Consider the following 25,305-nt stretch of genomic DNA (forward strand, 5'->3'; position numbering starts at 1 on the left):
ACACTCTTGTTCACTCACCTGTGCAAGAACAGTCCCAACTACAAGGCTGCTCCAAGGACAGCGCCATAAACATGCACATATTAAGTTATTTTGATTATTTCTGATTTATTTGAAGTTGTGCTTTTAAATGTGTTAAGATTTTTTTGGGCTCCTCACAACGGCTCAGTGATAGTGACTTGCCACAGTGGCAGATGAGTGGGAATAAAACATTATTTTGAAATATTATAGCAACATGATCATAACCACTTCCTGTTTTTCATCCTCCCCCCTCTGCATCATCCTTTTCATCATCTTCTGTTAACTTTCAGCTGTTGAACTTTCAATTCATCAAGTGCTGATACTTTATTTAAAGATGTGTTGGCCTTCACAAATCTGTAGTAGTGAATAGTATACATGGCAGGTGACTGTCTCTGTCACCTGATCATTAGGGCCAGCAGTGAGCTAAACAGCATTTTCTAAACAAATCTGAGAGACACATAAAGACCACGATTTCTGTATTTATCTGTTTATTTGTAAGGGGAAAATACATGCAGGCATTGTTACATCTAGTTAATGTGCAACAGATGCAATTTATAAGACACTTCTATCCATGGCCAATTTGCACTCCTTGTCCCTGGTTAGGCTTTTAGGAAATGACACATGATCAATCACTCACCTTCACAGCTCCTGATACATTTCTCTGTACTGTTTTAGTTTGAAGGTTAAAAGAAGGCAGATAGGTCCACTAGATCCGCACCCCATCACTGAAGACTGGTCCATCAAACACTGGTCTCTGGGGGTTTCATAGACTTACATGACTATTATGCTGTTTGGAATTTCCTTGTTAGATAAATAACTGTCGCTCTGTCTATCTCTTTGTATTGCTTGTAATGGAGAGTTTTCTAAGTTAAATTTATTCAGACAGTATGACTCTTAAAATAAGTCATTTACTTGGCTGATGGTTATCTGTTTATGGGGTTATTTTGTTTACACTGTACGAGTCTGTGACACAATATCTCTCCTTTTTTTTTTAAGCCTGAGGCACGAATGATTATCATGGAAACAGAGGACTGTGTTACAAACATGGGGCTGCCTCCTCTCTTTTCAGCTTTATAATCTGTAATATAACCATTTCATTCCATTGAGCAGTTTCATCGATCCAGTGCATTGACCTGAAACTGAATCTTTTAATGTTAATATCCTGCCTCTGTTGGGTTTTGTTCCTCAGTTCAAGCAGTGTCTGAATCTATAACCGAGGCTGAGCACAGAGCTCAGTGAGGATGACTGTGAAGGACAAATCGTCTTACAGATAGAAGGTTTGCTGTTGGCTCGACAGAAGGTTTAACAACACATGCGTCCCACCAGTCTAATACCAGATGTGTTCATTTGTATTCACCCAGCTCTCTTCTGCTGTGTACCCTGTTTGAGAGTGCTTAATGTTGTGAATGATTTAGTCTTCACAAAGAGATGAAAGGCCTTGTTTGCACAGGCTTTCAAATATTCAGTTGTTCAGACATGCTTAACTAAGTTCTTGGCACTCTGTGTCTGTTTACAAATCCACAACTTTTGTTTAATTATAGGAAACAGACACATTTGTGTCCCTGTACTCATCAATCACCATGAATAAAAATGTATGTGTTTCATAGAGCCAGAAAACTGAGTAAACATCAGCGTTGAGCAAAACTTTGTGTTACCAGTCCATTTTCTGCCCATAAACACAGTTTTCATTATTTCGTTTCCTTAAGTCTTGGCACTGGATTTAATGCAGGTCCCCTAAGAGAAATCTTCAATTTTATTTTGTTTTCTGAATAGATTGGCATTATTACTGATGCCTCTAAAAGATCTACAAAATCAATTATGACCATCAGCAAGAATATTTACTTTTTCTATTTATTTTGCCGATTACCCCTTCCATGGGTCATTGTCAGACAACACTAATAACTATACTCTCAAATCAGCATGTGTGCACTTTCATATTGTTGATTCATCATATGTCAAACATTTGGCTGTTAAAATAAAGTAGGATGAGGTTTTTTTTAGGTCAGGAAACCCTTATATAACATGTATAGGACAGGCTAAGCAAATAGAGAAGACATATTGCTTGGTCCACAGGAGCTTTAAAATCAGAGTTTGAAAGAAATAAGTGCTTTAGACTATTTCATTTCAATTTAGCTAACTGCTATTTATTTGTGCTTGTTTTTCAGAAGAAAGAATGGCTATGCTTGAATTGCCAGACGCAGAGGGCTCTGTCAGGAAGCTTGGGAGATATTCCAGCTCCTGTTGCACAGCCCGGATCCCCCCGACCACCTGCTTCAGCCAATCAACAACCACCTCAGCAAACAGGGCCAAATCAACTCTCAGGGCCTAAGCCCACAGGTCCTCAACGACAACAGAAAGCACCGGGTCCCCAAGTAAGTGGCCCTCTTTCTCCTGTGAAACAGGCTGGGCCCACTCCTAGTACTAAGGGGCCCAGTCAAGCTCAAACCAAGAGTTCTGCCCAACCCCTTCCCCCCCCTAAGGCTTCCGCTCAGCAATCTCCCCAGGTCAAAGGTCCGTTACAACCCTCAGGTCAAAGTAAGGGACCTCAAATTAAAGGTCCCAACCATTCCAATGCTCAAAGTAAGGGTCCTGTTCAGTCTGCTAACCAAATTAAGGGTCCCAACCAGGCCAAAGGACAGACTCAGACTAAAGGATCTGTTCAGCCCTCAGCTCAGACTAAGGGCCCCTCTCATCCCTCTGGTGCCAAGGCTTCAACCACCCCTGGTAAAGCCGCACCCAACCATGCTAAGGCCTCACCTACCGCATCAAAAACAGCTCCCACTCAGTCTAAACCCACAGGTAACATCCAGAACCGCAAACAGCCGCAGAACCAGGAGAAGAGTAAAGGCTCATCCAAATCTCTAAAAGAAGACACCAAGGCCTCACCAAAGAAAGCATTGTCAGAGACTGTCTCTTCACCAAAAGACATCAAGATAACTGAGGATGCACAGAAGTCAACACACCATGAAGTGAGCTACCTGCAACTTCTTCGCCTTCACCTGTTACTCTCACCGTTTTTTATTTTGTTTTGATCCATTTGAGTAAATGTAACTGTGTTTTAGTATTATCATTATCATCATCATCATCATCATCATCATCATCATCATCATCATCATCATCGTCAAAATGATTTTAAATCCAACAATGAGCATCCTTTATGCTGTCATCATCCTATGCTTATCTCTAGCTTGATTTTTTTATTTCTTCTTTTTATATATATATTTTTAAGTTAATATACTTGTTCTCCATTTTCATTATTAAACCAATCAAAACTCTGGTTCTTTTTCTTTCATTTCTTCTGCATTATCAGATGTTAATTTTCCAGTTTCATCCTTTTCCAGTTTCCTTCATCCATTCATTGTTCTTTTCAATATTAAAGTACATTTATATTGGTTAAAACTAGCTTGTACTCATATCACTATTGTAATAATAGTAATTTTGCATATTTTTCATCATACCACACCTTAAATTAGCCTACATTATGATAATTCCCTTTATGATAATTATTCCTTAATCCCCCTCATCTTCATTTTTTTCACTTTTATCATCTTCATGTCATCCTTCTCATCATTGCATCATTTTCACCAGCATTGTCTCAGTGGTCGTTCTTTGTCTTCAGCCAATTTGTTTGACTGGATTGAACACTTTTATTTTTTTTGCAATGAAATCAAGTTTTTTGTTTAATGTGACCCTTTGTTACAATACTTTAAGCATTCTAAGCATGTTCATTTTTCAGTGGTTCAAAGAATGCTGTGGAGAATGCAACAAAGATGGAAATCAAGCATGTAACATAAATGACATTTGTTTGTAGATGTTTGTATGTTCAACTGTCTGTTATATTCATTCTTTGTGTAAGTGTATTAATCCATCTATGTGTACATTACTTTGAAAGGCCAACTCAACCCAAAGAAAAAAAAAGAAAAACAGCTTTACCAAACTACTTAGAAACATTATATTCACAAAATATTCGTAATGATTTATATAAGGATGCAGTTATTTCCTGTTTTTGTTATTTGTAAGATATTCTAAGAAATATTAGTAAAGTTTGGATATTTTTTAACTGAGATTGATAGTACCTGTCAATAATAAGTGTAATACACATAGTAGATAATATTCAGCAAGATTTCTGTGTGGAGAAGCTGAAAGCTACTAAGCTATGTACCACCGCAGACAGAATCAAGAGAAACACATAATTTAGCAAACAAATGAAAGTCATACTGTACATTTAAAACAACATTTCAAAGGTTAAGCTATCTTTGAAGATGTTTTTTTACCGCTTCGCCTTGACATGAACAGCCCTTTCTTTCACTATGTTTCTTGGCGTACAACAGCCCTGAATTCTGAATGTAAGCTGTTTAATGTGTTTTGATGTCCGTATGTCTGTGGTTTGGGTTTTACAGTCAGATGACCAGTGCAATGATGATAAAATTGTATTCACTTGTATGTTGTTTCTTCAAAGTACCCCTGACCAAATAGCAGATCTGATGCAGTGCGCAGAATGCGTAAAAACACAGGTGCAGTTAAAAACATAGGAAAAAAGGAAAGGGCTGTGTTTATGATAAGGTGGAACAATGAAAATATCAACAAAATAAGTATACATTTAAACTGAAATGTTGTTATACAGGTAGGACTTTATTCAGTGGATTAAGTAAATCTTTATCATGTCCCCATCTGCCGTGGTACATTGCTGATGAGAAACTCTGGCTGGCTTCTCTAAACAGGGCCCTTTTTAGATTATACCTCTTACAACCTCACTTCTAAAAATGCAATTATCCATTCAAGAAATACAAACATATAACATACAGTATTAATAATATTAAGAATAAAAATCACAAATGTATACATAGTGCTTAGTGGTCACTGTTTCAAGATTAAAATTTGTGTTACATAAGGAACATAAGGAATTGAAGAACTCCTGCAATACAAGCTTGGGTTGAGTTTAGCCAGTTAGTGGTATTACATCTTGTTTGATTAAGGGTTTGTTCTTTCTAAGGAACCTCTGATACTTACATATCTTAATATAATACTATTTCAGTTGCACTAGGTCCAATGCATTTATTGGTATCTCCTTATATCATAACATGCTTATGAAAATGTCACTGCTGATGATTTTAATGACGTAGTTTAAGGAAATGTTTACACTGACAATGTTACAGACCTGGCCATTGCTTTATTTAGAACAATTAATTGTCTCCACTTCTGACCTCTCATTTTTGTCTCTGTCTTTAGGATTACAACAAATCAAGTACACAGAGTTTAAGTGACACTGGCTACTCCTCAGATGGGATCTCCAGCTCTCATGGGGAGATTACCGGCCAGATTCGGGAAGAAGGAATTAAGCTCAATGAAAGGGGAGCTTCCATACCCTCAGAAATCACCAAGCTAGAGAGCTCCATGAAGCCTCTACTAGAATCAAAGACAGCCTCAGACCAGAAGCACAGGCCACATTCACTGTCTGTTGGACATGAGCGAGATTACAATCCAAATGATGATGGAGCAAGGGATGAATCAGAAGATGACCTCAGTTGTAAGCTTCGCCATGATTATGTGGAAGACAGCAGTGAAAGCGGTCTCTCACCATTGCCAGTAAGACAGAAAAAGTCACATAAAGAAGTAACAGATGAGGAATTCATGAGGAGGCAAATTATGGAGATGAGTGCTGATGAAGAGGAGTTGGAAGAACATGGAAACCAGAAGAGTAAAAGGGCGCATAAAACAAGTGGGGATCTGAGCAAGGAAAGACGACGACTCTCTCACCAGTCAAATAGTTTTGAGGAAGATACCAAGGCATCAGAAGGTGCTTATAAGGTAAATGAAGAAGAAGATGTTGTAATGGCTGGGGGCCTTCGGCGATTTAAGACTATTGAGCTGAATAACACCAACAGCTACAACCGAGAAATGGAGCTCAATACTGAGCATGACTTGCGAGAACCAGAGCTTGAGATGGAGAGTCTAACTGGTTCTCCTGAGGAGCGTTCCAAGGGAGAATATTCATCTACCCTACCTGCTACCACTCCTAGCTACACTTCTGGAACATCTCCCACATCTGTGTCATCCATGGAGGATGACAGTGACAGCAGCCCCAGTCGTAGGGCAAGATTAGAGGAGGCAAAGCAGCAGAGGAAAGCTCGACATCGGTCTCATGGGCCACTGCTGCCTACTATTGAGGATTCATCTGAGGAGGATGAACTCAGAGAGGAAGAAGAACTACTTCGAGAACAGGAACAAATGAGAGATCTAGAGCAACAGAGGATTCGAAGCACTGCACGAAAAACAAAAAGGGACAAAGAAGAGCTAAGGGCACAGAGGCGCAGGGAAAGATCCAAAACTCCCCCAAGCAATCTCTCTCCTATTGAGGATGCATCACCAACCGAAGAACTGAGACAGGCTGCAGAGATGGAGGAACTTCACAGATCATCATGTTCTGAATACTCCCCATCTATGGACTCGGAAGCAGAGGGCTTTGAGATTATTGGTGGAAAACTTTACAAATCCGGAAATGAATATAACCTTCCAACTTTCACATCACTCTACTCCCCCACAGAAAAAACATCAGCAATGTCACCATCAGATAAAACACTTAAAAGTGCAGAGGAGGTCTACGAGGAGATGATGAAGAAAGCCCAGCTCATGCAGAGGCAAGGACAAACAGTTAATCAACACAAAGGTTCTTCTCAACCTGATAGTAAACATCATCTTGATGCAGGAACATCCCTAACCCCTGGCTCAAGTCCAACGCAAATTACAGCACCAATGTCCTTCTCCACAACAGGTAGTGATCCAAGAATTCATGCAGCTCAGCATCTATCTAAAGAAACACAAAATAGGATGATGACGCAGAGTGCCAAAATTGAAGGTGTTGTTGGAGTTGCCATGACCAAAGCACAAGTTAGCCAGACTACCACCACAAAACAGACAGGTAACACAGTGCCTGCTGGCAACAGAGCAAGTTCTCAGAGGCCAACACAGGCATTGCCTGATCCAGGAGCCTCCTCCCTAACCTCCAAAGTCTTTTCCCTTTTTAAAGGTCCAAGCCCCCCAGTCTCTCCCATTACCTCTCCAGCACAAAGTCCAACGCATATGCCATCTGTAAGGCCCACTGGTGGTAGTGGCAGACAGCTGCCCTCTTTGCCTGGTGGTCCTACATCAGCAGCAGCAGCATCTCATGGAGCTCAAACACCTCAAAGGGCAAATTCACCACGTCTTGCAAGACAGCGGTCCTCACAAGATTCACCAGTGATGGTGATAACACTAGGCTCTGATACAACTACTCCTGCCAAGCCACTTACTGTAAATTCTTCTACTTCCCCTCTGTCATCACCAACACAGGCCAGTTGTAAAACCTTGTATAGCTCAAAGCCCACTGGGACAAGTTCCCCAACATCACCACAAATGCATCCATCACAGCAGTCTCCAAAACATTATTCACATATGGACCAGAATGTTGAAAAAGTAAATGTTGGTATTAGCACCGTGACCACAACTGCACAAAGCCTGTGTAAAATCTCCAATATTCAAAGCTCTTCAAAGAATCTTGGTCACAGTCAAACACATCAAAACACTAATGTGGTAGATCTGAGGGCCCCAGTGAGGCCAGCTCCAATTATAATGACGGACCAGGGTATGGATCTAACATCCCTTGCCACTGACACAAGAAGATACTCTTTAGGAACAGAACAGCCATCTGTTCGACACACAGCAGTCCAACCTCTTATTATGAATCTGAATGCACAAGAGCAAACACATATATCTTTATCAACACCCACCACAGTAAGCATAACAGTCGCAGGTTCTATGTTTATGACCCAGCCCAAACAACAGGTTGTGTATGGAGATCCTTTGCAAAACCGTATGGATTTTGGGCAGGGTGTTGGATCGGCTGTGTGTTTATCCCAGAGTAAAACACCAGTTAGTGACCCATCTATTCCCAGAATTGATGCCTGTCTTGAGAACCTGGGTATACAACAGCAACAACTCCAGTTACAGCAGCAGAAGCTTCTGCAGCAACAACAGCTCCTTGAGCATCAGCTCCAACAGCACCATCAGCAATCCTCGTTTGCTCGTTACAATTTAGCTAATCAGGTTCAGCCACTGCTGATGAAAAAAGATCTGGTAGTGAGTCAAACGAGCAGTGCCCAGCCAGTAGTGACTGCTAGTGTCATTCCTAGAGTGTCCCCCCAGGCCCCACCTCAAGGTTCTGGGGTTCCAGCTTCTAATGCCCCCCATGAAATCTATGGTGGAATTGCCTTAGAGCTGAAAAACAAGCCAACAGTAATGAACTTATCTACAGGAAAGCCCCATGTTATGATGGTGCAACTTGATGAGAGTAACACATCACAAGGGAGCACAGTGACTCAACTGGTAAAGCGAGAGGAACCTCCTCCCACTCCTCAGGTCTTGGATCTTACTGGACAAATTAAATCAGAAAACCAAGTGGCTTGCTGTGATGTTGTTTACAAGTTGCCCTTTGCTGGTTCCTGTTCAGGGTCATTAACTCAGAAGCCTACAACAGTATCCTCAGACAAAACCCCCACTACAGAAACCTCTCAAGCAGTGCAGCCTCCACATCTACCACAGTACAATGTCAGCCAACAACAACACCAACCTCAAACTACACAAGGAGGGCCAGAGGAGCATAAATCCTATCAACCACCTGTAGTCCCCTCAGGCAGAATCCAGCCCTCCATGTCTGATACTAACTTGCCTTCAATGACTGATGCTAGTCACTATCAGAGTAATGTCCAGGGTGGTCTCGCAGTGGATCTTAGCAGCATGAATCAGGCTTATGATGGTGGATACCTTGGTTTGGGAGCACAGTATGGATCTTACACAGACTTGCGTCATCAGGGAGATTTTACTGGCCCTTCATTACCCCTTCGCCGATATGGCTCCATGTCAAATATCAATTCTGACTATGCCTACAATTCACGGGACCTATCAGGATCACAGGACACTAATCTGGCTCAGTACAGTGCAACCACTGCTAGGGAAATAAGCCGCATGTGTGCAGCTCTTAATTCTGCAGACCAGTATGGGAGTCGTTATGGAAATAACCCTGAACTGATACCATATGGGGCTGGACGGGGTGGAACTTTAGCTAGGCTTAACCTTCAGCAAAGCTTAGCATCAATAAGAGCAAACTTATTATATGGCCCAGATGGAAGAGCAACGGCGAATGGCCAAACACTGACAAACCTAATTAATGCAAGACAAGCAAGTTTACGGGCCTTGTACCCTGCTGCTATGAGAGGGGGTGATGGCATGATTTATTCTACAATAAACACTCCAATAGCCTCCACCTTGCCTATAACTACCCAGCCTGGCTCTGTCCTGCGACCAATGCCTAGAGGAATTTACAGAACATACCCCACAGGTGTAACTGCTGTACCATTGGCTAGCCTTACCAGGTTACCTCAAGTGACTCCCAGAATGCCGCTGTCCACACAGGGACCATATTCCTTCCCTCCTCCAAACCAATATCCTACTCCAGCTGAACCCCCAGGATCTATGCCTGATGTAAGCATTTCACACCAGGAAACTCCTGTATACCTTGGAAGGCCTCTAACAACAGTTGCTCCACAAACAGCTGCCACTATTCCACCTACCCAAACTGCAGCACACTTGGGACCCCAAAATGTACCAGTTACTGGTATGCAAATCATGTCAGAACAACAGACAGACCGCACTCAACAGAGTGTTCCAACACTATCTCAGCCTCCAACTGTCCAGTCAGTGCAGGCCCAAATGCAGCCACAGCAGTTACCTACACAAACTGAACCTTTATCATTGACTCAAACCCAATCTCAAGTTCAACCTATCAGTCAACCGCAACCATTAGTTCTGCCACAGGGCCAGCCTCAAGCAACACCCCATGGTACTGCCCTAGCACAGACTTCCAAACCCTCTCCTCCCATAGATTCACAGAAAGGTAAGGAGGAGGAGAAACTTAGTCAGCAACAAGAGCACATGCTGCAGCTGGAGCGAGAACGTGTTGAACTGGAGAACTTAAGGCAGCTCCGCCTACATGAAGAGCTTGAAAGAGATCGGATGGAGCTTCAAAGACACAGAGAAAAAGAACAACTCATTGTTCAGCGGGAGATACATGAACTGCAATCAATCAAGCAGCAAGTCCTTCAGCAACAGCAAGCAGAGCGGGAAACACAGCTGATTATGCAAAGGGAGCAACTAGCTCAGCAAAGAATGCAGCTTGAACAAATTCAGTCTCTGCAGCATCAACTCCAGCAGCAGTTGGAGGAGCAGAAAAGGCAAAAGACTGCAGCAGTGGAGGCTGCTGCTGCTGCAGCAGCAGTAGAGGCCGCTGCAGCAGCAGCAGCAACAGCAGCAACATCTGCGCAGGGTGCAATTCAAGGGGTTGTTGTGGGTGGAGGGCAACCTCAAGGATTTATTATCTGTGATCAGAGTGGCCGAGTTATTCAGCAAGAGGGCCAAAGTGTACAATTTTGGCAGGATGGGCAAGTGGTTCAAGCTGTAATGGCTGCTCGACCTATTCATAGTTCTGCATCTGAAATGTCTTTGAGAAGCACTGAAAAACAGGCAGATTCCAAGATTATGAAAAAGCAGAATTCCATGCCTGGGCTGAGGGATGGCTCAGAGGAGGAATCATTGAAGAGGATTACAGATAGCTGTGTGCAAACTGATGATGAAGATGGAGAGGATAAATTTATGAACAGGCGAAGAAGAACCAGACGCATTGCAGACTGCAGTGTGCAGACTGATGAGGAGGACCAAGGAGAATGGGACCAGCAGCCCGTAAGGCGCAGAAGGTCTCGTGTATCAAAGCACTCTGAATCCAGCGGGGAGGCCAAATCAGAAGGATCATCCAAAGTTGCTTCTTCTAGTATAGCTATTCAGACCACAAATGATTCGTCGTGCCAAACAGAATCAGAGCAACTAGGCAGGATTTCCCCTGCAATCCACATTACCATGGCAGAAACCTCAAAGGTTGACCTGTTACATTACATAGCAGCTCCTGAAAGGACTCACAAAGGAGAGAGTCTTGCCTGCCAGACAGAACCAGAGTCTCAGTCCCAGGGTGTTGTCGCACCACAGCTCAGTGTCCCTACAACTATCAGTCCATACTCAACAAGTCTTCATATAGTAGGAGCAAACACATCTGACTCAGGCTCTCCTAGACTCCAAGGAGTTGCTAAATTTGAGAGGAGAAAACCAGACCCCCTGGAAATTGGCTATCAGCAACAACAAAATGAATCCCCATCTCGCCAGCCCCCTAAATCTCCTCAGGTTCTATACTCCCCTGTGTCTCCATTGTCTCCCCATCGAATGATGGAGACAACATTTGCCTCCCAGGAGAAACTTAACAAAGCCCATGTTACACCCCAGCAGAAGGCTTTTACTGCTGAATCACCCCAACGTCACCAAACACTACCAAGACCCATAAAAAGTGTGCAGCGCTCCATGTCGGATCCTAAACCTCTGAGCCCAACATCAGAAGACCCAGCCAAGAACAGGTTCTCCCCATATCATCAGCAAGCTCTATCCAACAGCCAGGTATGATGCCTTCACTTTTTCCACTAAACACTAAACAGTTATTTATATTTATGAAAAATGACCAAAATAAGAATAAATAGCCTAGATATTTGTCTGCAATTCACTACAAGGATATTTATTTTTCATTTTTAGAATAACAGCACTTTCTTCAATCAGTGCTACTGTGCATCATACACAAAGTCCTTATGTGTTAAATTTAAATACAAGCATTTTAAAAGAAGTATTTTAATGTTAATTGTCTAGTATTGGTAGAATTATATTGTGGAGACACAGCTTTGTATGGACATGGATTCTCACACAGGATCTGGCAAGGAGAGGGTGACAGAATGTTCTTTAGAGAGCAGCTGGCTATACCAGAAAAGCTTTTCCCATCATCCTTTTCTGCTGTGTCTCGTCCCTTATCTTTCCCTTCTTTACTATTTTAGTCTTTTTCTCCCTCTCTTTCTGTAATATCGTCTATCTGGCAAACATTTAAGAGTTGCCAGAGGGACATACAATGTGAAATCCCATTGTTGCTATGCTGTCTGCCTGATTGTTAGCAGATGGTTAAAATGTATTTAAATGCATCTATGCTTACACCAAAATCAGAGAATATATATACATTTTTCAACTAAGGTCCAATTGTTACTTTAAAAAAAAAAACCACACAGATCCATGATTCACAATTATTCTGACTGTATAGAACTAGCAGAGATATTTTTCAGTTTAGTTTTATTGTTCATAGCATTGGTACTTGTTAGGTGGGGGTTATTTCTGTAGTAGATGGACAATTATGAAAACGTGAAACAGACTGTGGATCATCTTAGATATATTCAGCCATGGTCAGACAACACAGAAACACAACACACATGGCTGACAAAGTGCAGACCATCGCTGACCCATGCTGACCAAGATCTCACAATCATTGACAATCATTGGCAAAGTGGCCATCATGGGCAAAGTGGCAAAATGGCAAAGTCTTCATCACACAGTGTGGCTTATATTCTGCTAGAAGGTACAGCCCACAAATTCATTTCCATTTGGGTACATCACTATAAAACAATAAAGATGACATGACACTGATTTGTATACGTAACAGATGTAGACTCTTTGTCTAGCAAACAGTTGTTGACAACATATGGTTGGCTCCTATCCAAACATAGATCTGCTACAATTTACATGTTTCACCATATAAGGTTACAGCTTCAGAGGCCCAAAAGTAGAATTACTGTGAGATGGTTGACACAATTTAAAGATATGTCCACAAAATCATCAAGATGAATGAATCCATGAAAATATGTACTAACAGTACTGTAACTACATGAACCTAGACACTCAAACACAGGTTTCTTTTGTATTTTTAAATCTCACATTGACATTCCACATTTAGAACATTGGATATGAACTGGAGTAGCAAAAAGACTTATTGGTAGAGACAGGTTTTATTATTTTTTCATAGAACAGATACACTTTTAATGTGTTTAGTATTACAAGCAATATGGATTGATTTTCACTTAGACATATATCAACATGTAACAGAATTGATAACAATGATTACCACTATTAACCATGGTATTTAACATTGTTTATCAGCAATAAAATGTAAAATCACAGTCAATGTCTTTGACTCAAGTGACAATATTCAAACAATGTTTATAACAAAATATGTTTAAAAAAATACTGATGAAGCCATCACCCCTGCAGTGCATATGTTTAACAATTGAGCAGCTTGGCAATGTATCTGGCTGCATAGCATATTACTCAGGTCTAGGGATGAAAAATGTGCAGAACCTCTGAGTTACCAGTGTACAGCAATATAGTCAAAATTATCACATTCTGCTTACAGCTCAGTGTTTCTTGATGTGTCTCTCCTCCTGGCAGATGGCCTCCCTGCAGCAACAGAACTCGCTGATGAGAAAAGTAAAGAGGACCCTCCCTAGCCCACCTCCAGAGGAAAGTCCACTCCCCATTGTTACTCCAGCCCAAATGTACAGCTCTCCTGGCATGCCACAGAGGGTTCTACCCAGACCTGGCCAAGGAGTCACCAAGGCGGGCTTGCTGAGTGAATTGAAAGCGGTAGAACAAGAGTCATCAAAGCTTCGGAAGCAGCAGGCTGAACTTGAGGAAGAAGAAAAAGAGATTGATGCAAAACTTCGATACTTGGAGCTAGGAATCACCCAACGAAAGGAAACAATGGTGAAGGAGAGGGAGAGGAGAGAGCTTGCCTATCTGAGATGTATGGGTGATGCTCGGGACTACATGTCAGACAGTGAGCTTAATAACCTTAGGATGGCAGCTGCAACAGGAACCTTTGATGCTAATGGTCTGCTGACGAGGCCTAGCACTGCACCAATGAGCCAATTTACTAATGACCTCAATTCAACCTCCCAGTATCCCTCAACCTCATCTTATATGTCTTATCCTTACCCTCAAAATCAACAATCAATGCAGCAGCCGGGCTCAGCTTACCAACAGATAGGTTTCCAACCTCCCCAATACCCTTCATCTTCTGCACCCCAGCCAGGAACATTCCAACCACATCCCCCACCAGGCCCTGGCTACCAAAACCAGGGAAGCTACTCCTCTCGCATGTATGCACAGTCCTCCTACCAGACAGACCTTGGCATGCAGCAGCACAGTCACCAGGGCTTCCATGCACCTGGTCAGCCTATGCCAGGCCAGAGCCTTCCTTACCCTAGCCCTAGCTCCTACCAACCGGGTCTCTCCTACCAGCCCCAAGCAGAGATACTTACCATCCATCAAAGACCTCGGCAGACATCCTTGGCTGACCTAGAGCAAAAAGTCCCTACCAACTACGAGGTCATCAGCAATCCAACAGTATCAGTAGCAACATCAGCTCCAGATACCAACTTTGGCCCTGTGTACAGCAATGCATATGGACAATATCGCCCCCCAGAGCCAGGCCTAACTCACCCTGTAGACAGCCCAACCTCTGCTTATGCTTCTGATGGACTCTACACCTCCAACCTGGAGCAGAATATTCCAAGGAACTACGTCATGATTGATGACATCAGTGAGTTAACAAAAGAAAATACCAGCCAACCCAGTGATGCTCTGGGCCATCCTGTGGCAGGACGGTATCGCAGTGAGAATGGCCCTGCACGTGGAAGTGCCTATGGTAGGCCTGAAGATGAGCCTCTCGATGCTTATGGCAGACCTACAGGCACAACAGGTTACCAGAATACAGCTGACAATCGCACCAGCACCACAGTAAGTGGAGGCTCTTCCTATTATTACGATGATTATAAACACACATCACGGAGCAGTTCCAGTAGCCACAAACTCAATCCAAAGAATCTTGCACCTGCAGTGGTTTCATCTAAACGTAGTAAGCATAGGAAGCAGGGAATGGAGCAGAAAATTTCTAAATTCTCCCCTATTGAGGAAGCTCGAGATGTGGAGTCTGACCTTGCCTCCTACACAATGACAACATCAACAGGAGGCAGCTGTACAGTTGTGTCAAGATCAAAGAAGCTTCAGGATGATGCCACTTATGGGATCAAGAAAAATGCCTATGAACACCAAAAATATTATGGCACCAGTCGTGAGGGCCTTGAGGAGGAGGACCGTATGTACAGCTCTGGTAGATCCAGGTCTACTGGATATGGTATGGACAAGATCTCCTCCAGAGATGCCACGGGCCATAGAAGTAAATCCTATGAGAGGGATGCCATGGAGCGATCTCAGAGAAGCAGCCGTAGTGGAAGGCCTCCCATGCGCCAGAACTCAGAAGAGGAGAGCCCACTTAGTCCTGTTGGGAAGCCTGTAGGCATGGGAAGAGGCTCTGGCATAGCTGATGCCAGTGATGCGAGGAACCAATATGGCTCCAGCCATTCATTGCCAGATGTGCAGGACCATCACAAGAAAGACCTGCCCAGGAGTCATGTATATAAACCAGATGATCCTTACCTCGTAGATGATATGCACTGTGCTGTTTCTGACAGCGAAGGTAATTGGTGCTGAACAATCTGTGCTGCCTGACATTTGTTGCTTTAATCGGTGCTGGGAAAAGACTGCATGCCAAGTGTGGGAATGTAAGAAGAGTACTATAACTTTTTTGTGTTGTTTGTGGAATTTTCCCAGCTGTATATTGAGCCAAAATTGCCTGTTATATACCTAAGCTTATGCATGATTTTTTAAGTGTGAGGTAATGACTGTTTTTAAACTTTTTGTTTGTTTGTCGGACTCGTTGAGAAATTGCATGGCTCTTGGCTGTAGAGCATGTTTTCGCCGTTTTTTTGCATTGCTTCTATCTGCATGCCACTCATCTCTCCACAAAACTGAATTGACTAATAAGGTTTGTTTTGGTTTAAAAGCCTATCATTTGGGACAAGAGGAGACTGATTGGTTTGAGAAGCCACGGGAGGCCCGTTCTGATCGCTCTAGGCATCATGGAAGTGGAAGTCACTCATCCACAGGTAGGCGTAGTAAACATACCTACCATGATTATGACGAACCTCCAGAGGAATATTGTCCCCAGGATGAGTACAACCAACAGCGCCACTCCTCCTCCACATCTCGAGATCACCGTCACCATGGCAGCAGTTCTGGTAGACACAGCTCTAATCGCCACAGCTCAGATGATCCCAGGTCCTCCCGTTCTACCAGGACAAACCCCAAAGATCCATCAGGCCGCTCTGATGGTAGAAGCGCAACATCTACACAAAGAAGGGGATGTCCAGACTCCCGTTCTGCCCAGGCAAGCCCGCGGAACTCAGGCGACTTCTCTCGGGACTCAGCCTCTGGTCATCACCATGGCACTGGGGGACGGAGCCAGAGGCCACAAGCAGATCGCACAACCTCCAGAAGGCAGGAGCCATCTGTAGCAGGGCAGAAACCACAGCAGCCACCCCAGGGCCATGCTGGGCAGCAGCGGTCAGGTGGCCAGGGCCAGACTGGGAGACCGACAGGCTCTGAGCAATTTGATGGTAACCAGCAGGTCCAGCAGCAGCACCAGCCAAGTGCACAACAGCAGCAGCCTCTGCAGCACAGCCAGACCCCTCAGAGTAGCCAGCCGCCAACAACCACTACAGGAGCAGGAACAACACAGCAACAGCCGAAATCCAGCCAAGCCCAACCACAGGGCCGTCAACCAGGAGTTGGGTCTGCAGCAGGACAGCCGACTACGACAGCGGTGAGTAGATCTTAGCCTGCTTATACTTTTCTTAGATTACAATTTTTTCTTAAGGATGTACCACTTGGAAATCTTGTTTGGTGTAATATAAATAACTTTTAAAAAGTATAGATGTAGAAAAAAAAGTATAAATTTTTTCATTCGCTCTATTAGATTATATTTTAAACTGAATTGAATATAGAATAAAATCAAATACTATAAAAAGACATGTGATTAACCCCATTTGTCTCCATTCAATTAATTGCAGGCCAAAATGGATGCTACCCCTGCAGCAACAGCCACAGGAATAAAACCCACAACTGGAGTGCCAACAGCACCTCAGCCTATGAAAACATCCACACCCCCTCTTACAGGCATTGGTAAGCTTGCTTCGCACAAATACAATTTACAATAAGCACAGGTAAATGAAGACATATCGAAATGGTGTTATCTATACTTTTGTTCTGTTTTGTTTTGTTTAAAGGCTCCAAGGCAGCCCCTGTTGGGATCGGTAGCAAACCTGTAGGTATAGGCAGTGCTGCAGCAGGACAGCCACCTGCTGAAGGAGAAAATGTTCTCACCAAAATCCTGCAAGGAGGGGCAGCCGAGCAAGCTGGAAAACTTGGAGATGGTACAGTCATGAATATTAGTAAATAAATGCTTACTGTAAAATAATATAAATATAGCCTAACTTTGGATCTAACAGCTATTTGAGACAATGAATTGCAGGTTTTGTTTACAGAGTAGTTCAATAATTCAGAAAAAGTTGAGCTACAAGTAAGCCATGAATGTTTATATATTTTGTTTGTATATTTCTTATTTATTGTATGCTTTCTTCACGTTATACTTATAGCATTATCTGGCCTTGGGAAGAAGTTCACATCATTGTGGTGAACTAAATAGAGGGTAAGTGAATGTGTGTTGTTGGGGGTTCTTTAGTATAAAAGAAACATGCTTTAGTAACTAAAATGTATATTTTATTTAGGACTTTTAATTTAGAAGCATTGATTTATGTTATGGTGTGTGACAACAAATGGCAGCCTGCTGTATAAACAGAAATTATGAGTTGCTTCCCCCTTGCAAATAATGAATGTTAGGGGAATGTTAATATGTACATATCTCTTGACTTATTTCCTTCTTGTAGGTTAGGCAGCATTGAATTGAGATGGACTGGTAGCTTTGTACTTGAAAAACCTATGAAACTTCATTAAATACATTTCACACCACAGAGGAAACAGAGAAAGAGATCCTGAGCGCATCAGTGAGTACCTCATTAACTCATCTTTATCCATTGAGAAATGGATTCTTGGACATGCTATTTTATCATATATATTGTGTCAACCGATCAACTAAGCAATTGGAAACTATGTTGTTGAACAAAAAAAGTCAGAATATTTAATTATGTGTTCAACCCCTTTAGTGACATCTTCATCATGTAGAACTTCAATCTGTGTCTGTTTTGATGAAATAACTTAGTAATATGTAGTTTGATCAAATATGTATCTTAATGCTCTATAAGCAAACAATTGCCCTTGTCTGCATTTTGGGAAGACTCAAGCTGACTGATTACTGATAAAAAAAGAGTATGTTGGGTGTGATCCATTGTATCTTTAATTGTCCCCAAAATTACTGAACAGAACTGGAATCAAAGGATGCCTTGTCAGCACTGAATTCCCCAGACATGGGCACACAACTGAAGTGAATTAAATTAAGGACGGACGCTTTGTCAGCAGGGGACAGGGGGACAGGAGGACAGAAGAAACCCAAAAGTAAGTGAATGCTTGCATGACTGTGAACTTAAGCCGTATCATTTAGTGTACACCATTGACTGTAACTGCGATGAAAGATCGCATCATCAGATGGAAAATGCATTTGCATGTCTTTCCATTGTTCAACACAAAACCCAGCAGCTTGACTGGTCTTCAACCTAACCAGAAGAGCACTCCGTTGTTCATCTCCCTCCACTGGCTTCCAGTTACTGCTTGAATCAAATTTTAAACCCTGCTGCTCGCTTACAGAACCTTCCTTCCTTACCTAAACTCTATCATCCAGGTCTACACTCCCTCCCACCCACAACGCTCTGCCAATAACAGGCATCTGATCCAACCTTCACAACAGGGCCTAAGTCTCTAACTAGACCCTTCCCAAGGGATCAATAAAGTTCCTATCTGTCAAGTCCCTTTGCACCTTTAAGTAAAAGCTAGAGACCTTGCTTTTTCATGAACACCTAAAACTTAAAGATGTTAATATGATGATATTTAGGATGGTTTTGATGCTGATTAGAATTCTGAAGAACAGCTGTCGATGTTGTGCTTTGCCTCTGTGCACTGCCTGTCAGCATCTGTGTCTGATCAGACTTAGATCCGTTCTTTGCACTTACTGAATTTGTTTCCTCATCTCAAGATCCCTGCTTGTGTTATGCTTGCTCTGTGATGAAGGTCGCTTTGGATACCACACACCTGGCATACATTCGAGTATAAAAACTACAGATTTAACCTACATATGTAAGTGTTGCACATGTAATCATAATACTTAAAGTGCAGTGAATGAAAGTAAAATAATAATTATACCCAATTGTAAACTCAGCCTGTAAACTCACAATAATATAGTGTACTATTCCTGCTGAAATATACTAAATCCAACACAGTGTAGTGTATATCTAAATAAACATAATAAATGAATGTTATAAAGTCAAGTAAAAACACAAAACATACAAATGTACTTTGTGCAGTAATTAAGGTTACAATCGATCGTGACCACATCAGCTCATGCTCTCACTGTCGCTCTGCTTCACACGTACACCCACATCCATGTCCCCTTCTGTCTGGCGACAGACCACCACTAACATATCAGTCCCATTTCGTCTCGTAAATGTAAACAAAACATACCTGTCATCAGATTTTTTATCAAAAATCTCTTTTTAGCATGTTATCATCTTGTCTTGGTCAACAAAAACAATCTACCTGTGCATTGCTTCTTTGTACTGCCTATAAGCTACTGTGTCTGATCAGACTTGAAGCTGTTTTTTTGGCCCTTATTGACATAATTTCCTCCTCTATAGATCCTTGCCTGTGTTGTATGTTCTCGCAGATGTGCATCACTATGGACAGTGTGTCTGCTAAATGAAATGATAGAATTGTAGTAGAATTGTAATGAAACCTGTTTTGAAAAGATTGATTCAATGTGTATTTGGATTTTATACTTTGACCCATGTCCCATCTGTTAATATGGACGGCTTTAATGCCTATACTGCAGCCAGTCAATAGGGGGACCTCCAAATATTGTGGCTTCATCTTTTTATAAAGTCTATAGGGTACACATGTATGTTTGATTATATATATATGTTGTCATGTTGCAGGATTTAGGGCTGATTTACTTTAGTTTGCAGTTTTTGCTTGCTTCAGCATTAGTTCAATGCTGTGTCAGGTTAGGTATCGAGAGTCATAGTCCCCTTCAACCTTCAGCTGCTGAGGTGAGAGGCCAGGGGAAAGGACAAGGGAGGACAACACTACTACATCTTACTTTTGACTTCACACATCTCCAATAATCTGGGCCACACGCCGCTATAATTAGCTGGAGAAGGCTAACCGTGGCTTTGCTTTAATGTCACACACACAGTGACACGTAGGGACATGAGCACATGCAGGGACAAAGAATCATGACTCATGGTAAGAATCACTCATTAAATGGAAGAATGAGCTAATCAACTCATTTTGCTCAATGTAGCAGAAATACAGAAGCACCAATAAAGCAGAACTTGATTTAGCATCTGTCAAAACACATGCTGTGTAAGGATGAAGTTATGGCTCATTTGAATGAAGGTTTGTCATTTTATGCTGTTTTATGCTGACATTTAGATTATTATCAGTGGCAGTGTGGGTCATTTCTGTGTCTGTGGCCAGATTAAGTGGGGGAAAGTCGGGATAAACCTGACTCAGTGTTTCTTTGGCAAGGCAGCCTGCACAACACTGGATTACTAGCCATGAAGCCACAGCTCAGATGATTAAAACATTTTTTTTGTCATTTGTTTTTGTTTATTTTATTTATTTTGATTTTGTCTAGGTTGCAGCTTTTTGTGTATGCATTTAGTCTTATGCATTGGATATTTAATTAATATCTAGTTACTTTCTGCTAACATTCACATCTCATTTGTTTCTATTTCAGGAGGACAACAGCAGTAAATAATGAAGATGCAGGGAAGCATAGGAGAGAGGGGGGAGGGGTTCATGTGCTGCTTCCTATCCTCTCCTATAGCAAGCCTTCTGGGATTTGTGTGACAGTAAAAGGCATGCTAAATGAAGCACCTGGATATCTTGGGAGGAATTCAGCATATTGGTCGAGCATGTCCCTTCTTTCTAACAGCTCAATAAAGGAAGCCAAACAGCGCCTTCAAAAGGGATTTAATGGAACACTTCTTATGTCTGAGGAGTGCACATCTGGCAAGGATATTTGATTCTACATTGATGTCTTTGCAGCCTTTCCAACAAAAAAAAAACAGTGAAACGAGAAAAAGAAAGATTTTCATAGGTTTTCCTTGTACCAAAGATACCCATATTTTAGCCCAAAATGACAACACAACTGGAATAGACAAGATGTATCACAGCAATGACAACTTACCAGATGACTCCACTCACAACCCTCGAATGCTTGGTTTCTCTGATCTCTGCAGTACATTCCAGTTTAGGGAATATGACCCTTTCTCTGAATGTGATTTTATTTCTCCTCTTTTTTTCGTGTCTACAGAATGCATTGTGTAAATGTGGACATGAGAATGCACGCACAAGTATTTAAAAAAAAAAACAACAGAAAAATAGAAGCCCATATCAGTACTTTTTCACCACCTATGAGATGCCACTAGTTAATAACTGTAGGTTTTTAGGGAAGGAAAATACTACCAGTGTGCCCACAAGTGTGAGATTCACACAGATGAGAGGACCAAATGAAAGAGTGGCCACGGCTCTTTGTTAGCCATTGTAAAGCCATCCTTATAGTCAGCCCCAGAGCTGATGGCAACACTCTGGGTCTAACTATAAAAGGATAGAGTCCCCTTGGAGATTCGATCCTTTTTATTGATTTTTCTCATCTTTTAGTTTCTTTTCATTTCTGCCTGATATTCACTGAATGGAAGAGCCTTATTCAGTACGTTTTTACTTGTATACCTCACATGTTTGGAACTGTCCATGTCATCATGCATTTCTTTTTAAAAAACTGTAAACTATTGTATGTACATAACAAACAGAGATCTACTTATGTAAATTTGTCTTCATGTATTCATCAAATCACTTTCCAGTGACTCATTTTTTTGTTGGTCTGTGTCTTTCTTTGGTAAAACTTTATATTTTTCACTTTTTATTTTTTTGGTTCTTTTTTCTTGCATCAAATAATTTGCTTGTTGATTTTTAAAAGCAATAGCATGCAGAAAATGGTATATAGCACAAAGTATAAATGTTGAAATTAGTGATAAAAGATATCAAACACTTCTGTCAATAAATAGCCGTAATACGATGTTGTCAGCGGGTTTACAGCCACAGTACCACGTCCAGAAGTGCATGTCATGTGCAGAGGCATAGAGCATGCAGACAGGTACGAACACACTCACACGGGAACACTCTCTCTCTTTGTCTCTTGCAGACACACACACACACACACACACACACACACACACACACACACACACACACACACACACACACAACTAACAGTTACTTGTCAGACCCATGTTTAATTGTCCACTAAATAGATATGTTAGCCTCCTGAGGTAACCTATTCACCAACAAGATCATCTCACTAACAGTCTGGGCCCATTTCCTCTATTTTTGAAAATACATCCACACATGCACTAACACACACACTCTTACACAAACATGCACACACATACATACAGGAGAGGATGAAAGCAATTATCAATTCAAATGTTCTATGCAATGACTCATTTTGAACCTGGAAATGATTTAGCCTAAAACAGTTTATTATCATCATTCTATTCACAAGAAAACAAAAAAAAAAGTTATGGACTAAAATATAAAAAAAAGGTAATGAAACGTTTTTACTTAGCAACTTGTCTGTATGAATTTGAATATTGAACTAGAATTGTTTTTTATTTTCGTGGCATGTTTTGACCCCTCACTCCCCACACGGGGGATTTGTTGCCAAAGGGTAAACTGTGTAGACTGTCGGTTTTGAATGTCCACCATCATGTTGCTTTGAAGCATGGGTTTGCTTGGCTTTGTCTGGCTGTTTGTAAGTCCTCATTCAGTTTTTGTGCATTTTGGCTGACCTGGGCTCCTCAGTGTTTGGCTTGCAGTGACTGTCTGTGCTGCTATAAACCTGTGATACAGATGGCCAGCACTTCTCATTATTACTAGTCAATGTACATATTGGGTGTCAGTATAACCTGTGGGTTGAATGGAATGCTTCTATCTGATATTTCATTGTTGATTAAACCACTCAGCAGCCAAGCCATTGAAAAGGTGCATGACTAGATCTTATATACTTTGAAACTGTACCTAAATTTAAAAGAAAAAAAAGGGAAGGCATGATTTCACAAAGGTTTACTGAAAAAAACCTTGAGTTTCACTGGCCAATATAGAGAATATTGATGAGTTAAATGTTCAGCCAGTCATTCACAAATCAGGGCATGTCATACGGAAAGCACAAGCCTGGCTGGTTGCACCTGCTGCTCGATGAAGCGCAGAAACACGGAGGTTGCGTAACAGTGCCTCCAACAGCGTAGGATCTGTATCAGAACGAGAGGTAGAGTTGCTTTCGGGTCGACATGAGGTGCATGAGACAAAACAGCCTTCAGTGCAGCCGTCTGATTTACAGAAAGGCAGACAGACACACATTCTTACTGTAAATACAAGTTCATTTTTCTGTACAGCTTTTGAGTTTTGAGTACGGCTGTCATCTGCATCCCATGCCGTATTTGCTGCCAACTTTTGTGTACAAAAATAATTTATTACCACAATGATGATGATGATGAAGAAACTAATGATGATAATTATCATAATTATTGCATAAGCATAGTGTATGTGGCTGACTTGTATTGACTGTTTACAACAGTGGAACAAAATTGTATTCAGAAACATATCCAGTCTGTGTATAGTTTCTATACATATTGTGTTTGTAAACAAGAAGAAATAAACCTCCACAGTAACTGCAGAGTAGAATGTCTTTGTCAGACTATCAGGAGGTCTTTGATGGATGGATATCATCTGCAAAGTGATGAGGGTAAAGGGAAGTAGCTGAAAAAAATGAATAAAAAAAAAAATCTGGAAAATGTCATTCACTGTTGTAAGTGCAATGGGCAAAACGTCAGTCGTGTATCCATTGTGAAACCTTGTGTTCTATTCAGTGTATTCCTGTAAACAGATAAGAGTAAATTTTGGTGCATCATGTCAAGTAACGTGAGTAATGAAAATATTGACCCTGAAATTTCCAAACAGAGAGAAGAATAAAAAGAAAAGGAATATATTGTGTTTACTGTCTTGAGTCTGTGTTTTTGTGTGTACCATTTTTTTTACACTACTGATAGCGATGCAGTAGGTTTAGTTATAGCTCCACAGCAGACAGTAGAGAGATCTAGAAAAAGGCAACACATCTGTTCATATAAGACCAGGCTTTACGCGTTGAATCAGTTATGACTTGTCCCAGTGTGGGTGGGTGGTAGGGAGACGAGAGAAGCGAGGGGAGAAGTTTTTGCCAATACATAGCGGGGGTGTGAGTGTGTCAGAATGTGTAATTAAGTCTGCATGTGTGTATCAGGAAAAAGGAGAGTATTGTTGTTTACTGATGCATTTGTCCTCTATTACTCTGATAAGATCAGTACAGTTTAATAGGGATATTAGTTCAATCTATCTCAAGCTTAAACTGACTAAAGCAACTCAAGCCTGCATCTAGCAGTTATTGTCATGTTGATTGGTAAACTGATTATTATATCCAGAGTTCAATGACTGTAAAATGAGAGGAAATAGTGAAATTTATGTCCATAAAGATTCCATCAAGAACACATTTTCACATTATCAATATTGTATCAATAATGACAAAGAAAAAAATAGATAGTTCTTACCGTTAACTCGCTATTCCATTGAGATAACATTCTTTTTATGTAAATCAATTAATTCAGCTCTTGTGCTTTTTATCATGCACTTACTGCCACATATTCATAAATACAAGATGAGTAAAGGATATCTGAAGTGAGTGCACAAGGTCTTTAGTCATTCATGTTATGCAGTAAGACGTTAGCTAGTAGTAACTAATCAAACTTGGATTATATAATCTAAACTCCTATGTAACACTAAAGATTGGGAGCAGGGTCTACGGTTAAAACAGCTAAATAAAATGCACAGAGCAGCTTCAGGGACAAGCTTGTGACTGGTTGTGGCCTTCTTTTCTCAGCTCTTTTTCTAAATTCTTCACATATCCACTCCTTTCCTTTAAAAATCTACACCTCAATGACACAAAATAAAAAAGTGATTCAGTAGAATCTGAGATATAATTTGTTTAGTTGAATCCTTTTTTCTCCTTCTCAAAGCCTACATTGCCCACAATGCAACATGTTTCTCCACCATCTGTTTGGGTGTGTTGTGCGAGTTGCTCATGAAGCTTTGAGCTGCTAGCTTTGGGGGAATTGGTAACATCACCTG

At 41.4% G+C, this 25,305-nt stretch overlaps 1 protein-coding gene across 1 annotated transcript in view; it reads left to right on the plus strand.

Annotated features, from left to right (window-relative positions):
- Nucleotides 1-24,138, plus strand: part of bsnb (bassoon (presynaptic cytomatrix protein) b) — a 66,832-nt gene extending 42,694 nt beyond the window's left edge. Inside the window, exons 4-13 of the mRNA XM_061042887.1 lie at nt 2,184-2,987; nt 5,248-11,547; nt 13,408-15,496; nt 15,864-16,681; nt 16,929-17,040; nt 17,145-17,291; nt 17,514-17,566; nt 17,805-17,921; nt 18,298-18,429; nt 20,825-24,138. Of these exons, the coding sequence (XP_060898870.1) occupies nt 2,184-2,987; nt 5,248-11,547; nt 13,408-15,496; nt 15,864-16,681; nt 16,929-17,040; nt 17,145-17,291; nt 17,514-17,554 (10,311 nt within the window). The 3' untranslated portion in view covers nt 17,555-17,566; nt 17,805-17,921; nt 18,298-18,429; nt 20,825-24,138. The remainder of the gene's footprint in view (nt 1-2,183; nt 2,988-5,247; nt 11,548-13,407; nt 15,497-15,863; nt 16,682-16,928; nt 17,041-17,144; nt 17,292-17,513; nt 17,567-17,804; nt 17,922-18,297; nt 18,430-20,824) is intronic.
- Nucleotides 24,139-25,305: the final 1,167 nt, after the last annotated feature.

Source organism: Labrus mixtus, chromosome 7, assembly GCF_963584025.1.
Source record: "Labrus mixtus chromosome 7, fLabMix1.1, whole genome shotgun sequence".
NCBI classification, from domain to species: domain Eukaryota; kingdom Metazoa; phylum Chordata; class Actinopteri; order Labriformes; family Labridae; genus Labrus; species Labrus mixtus.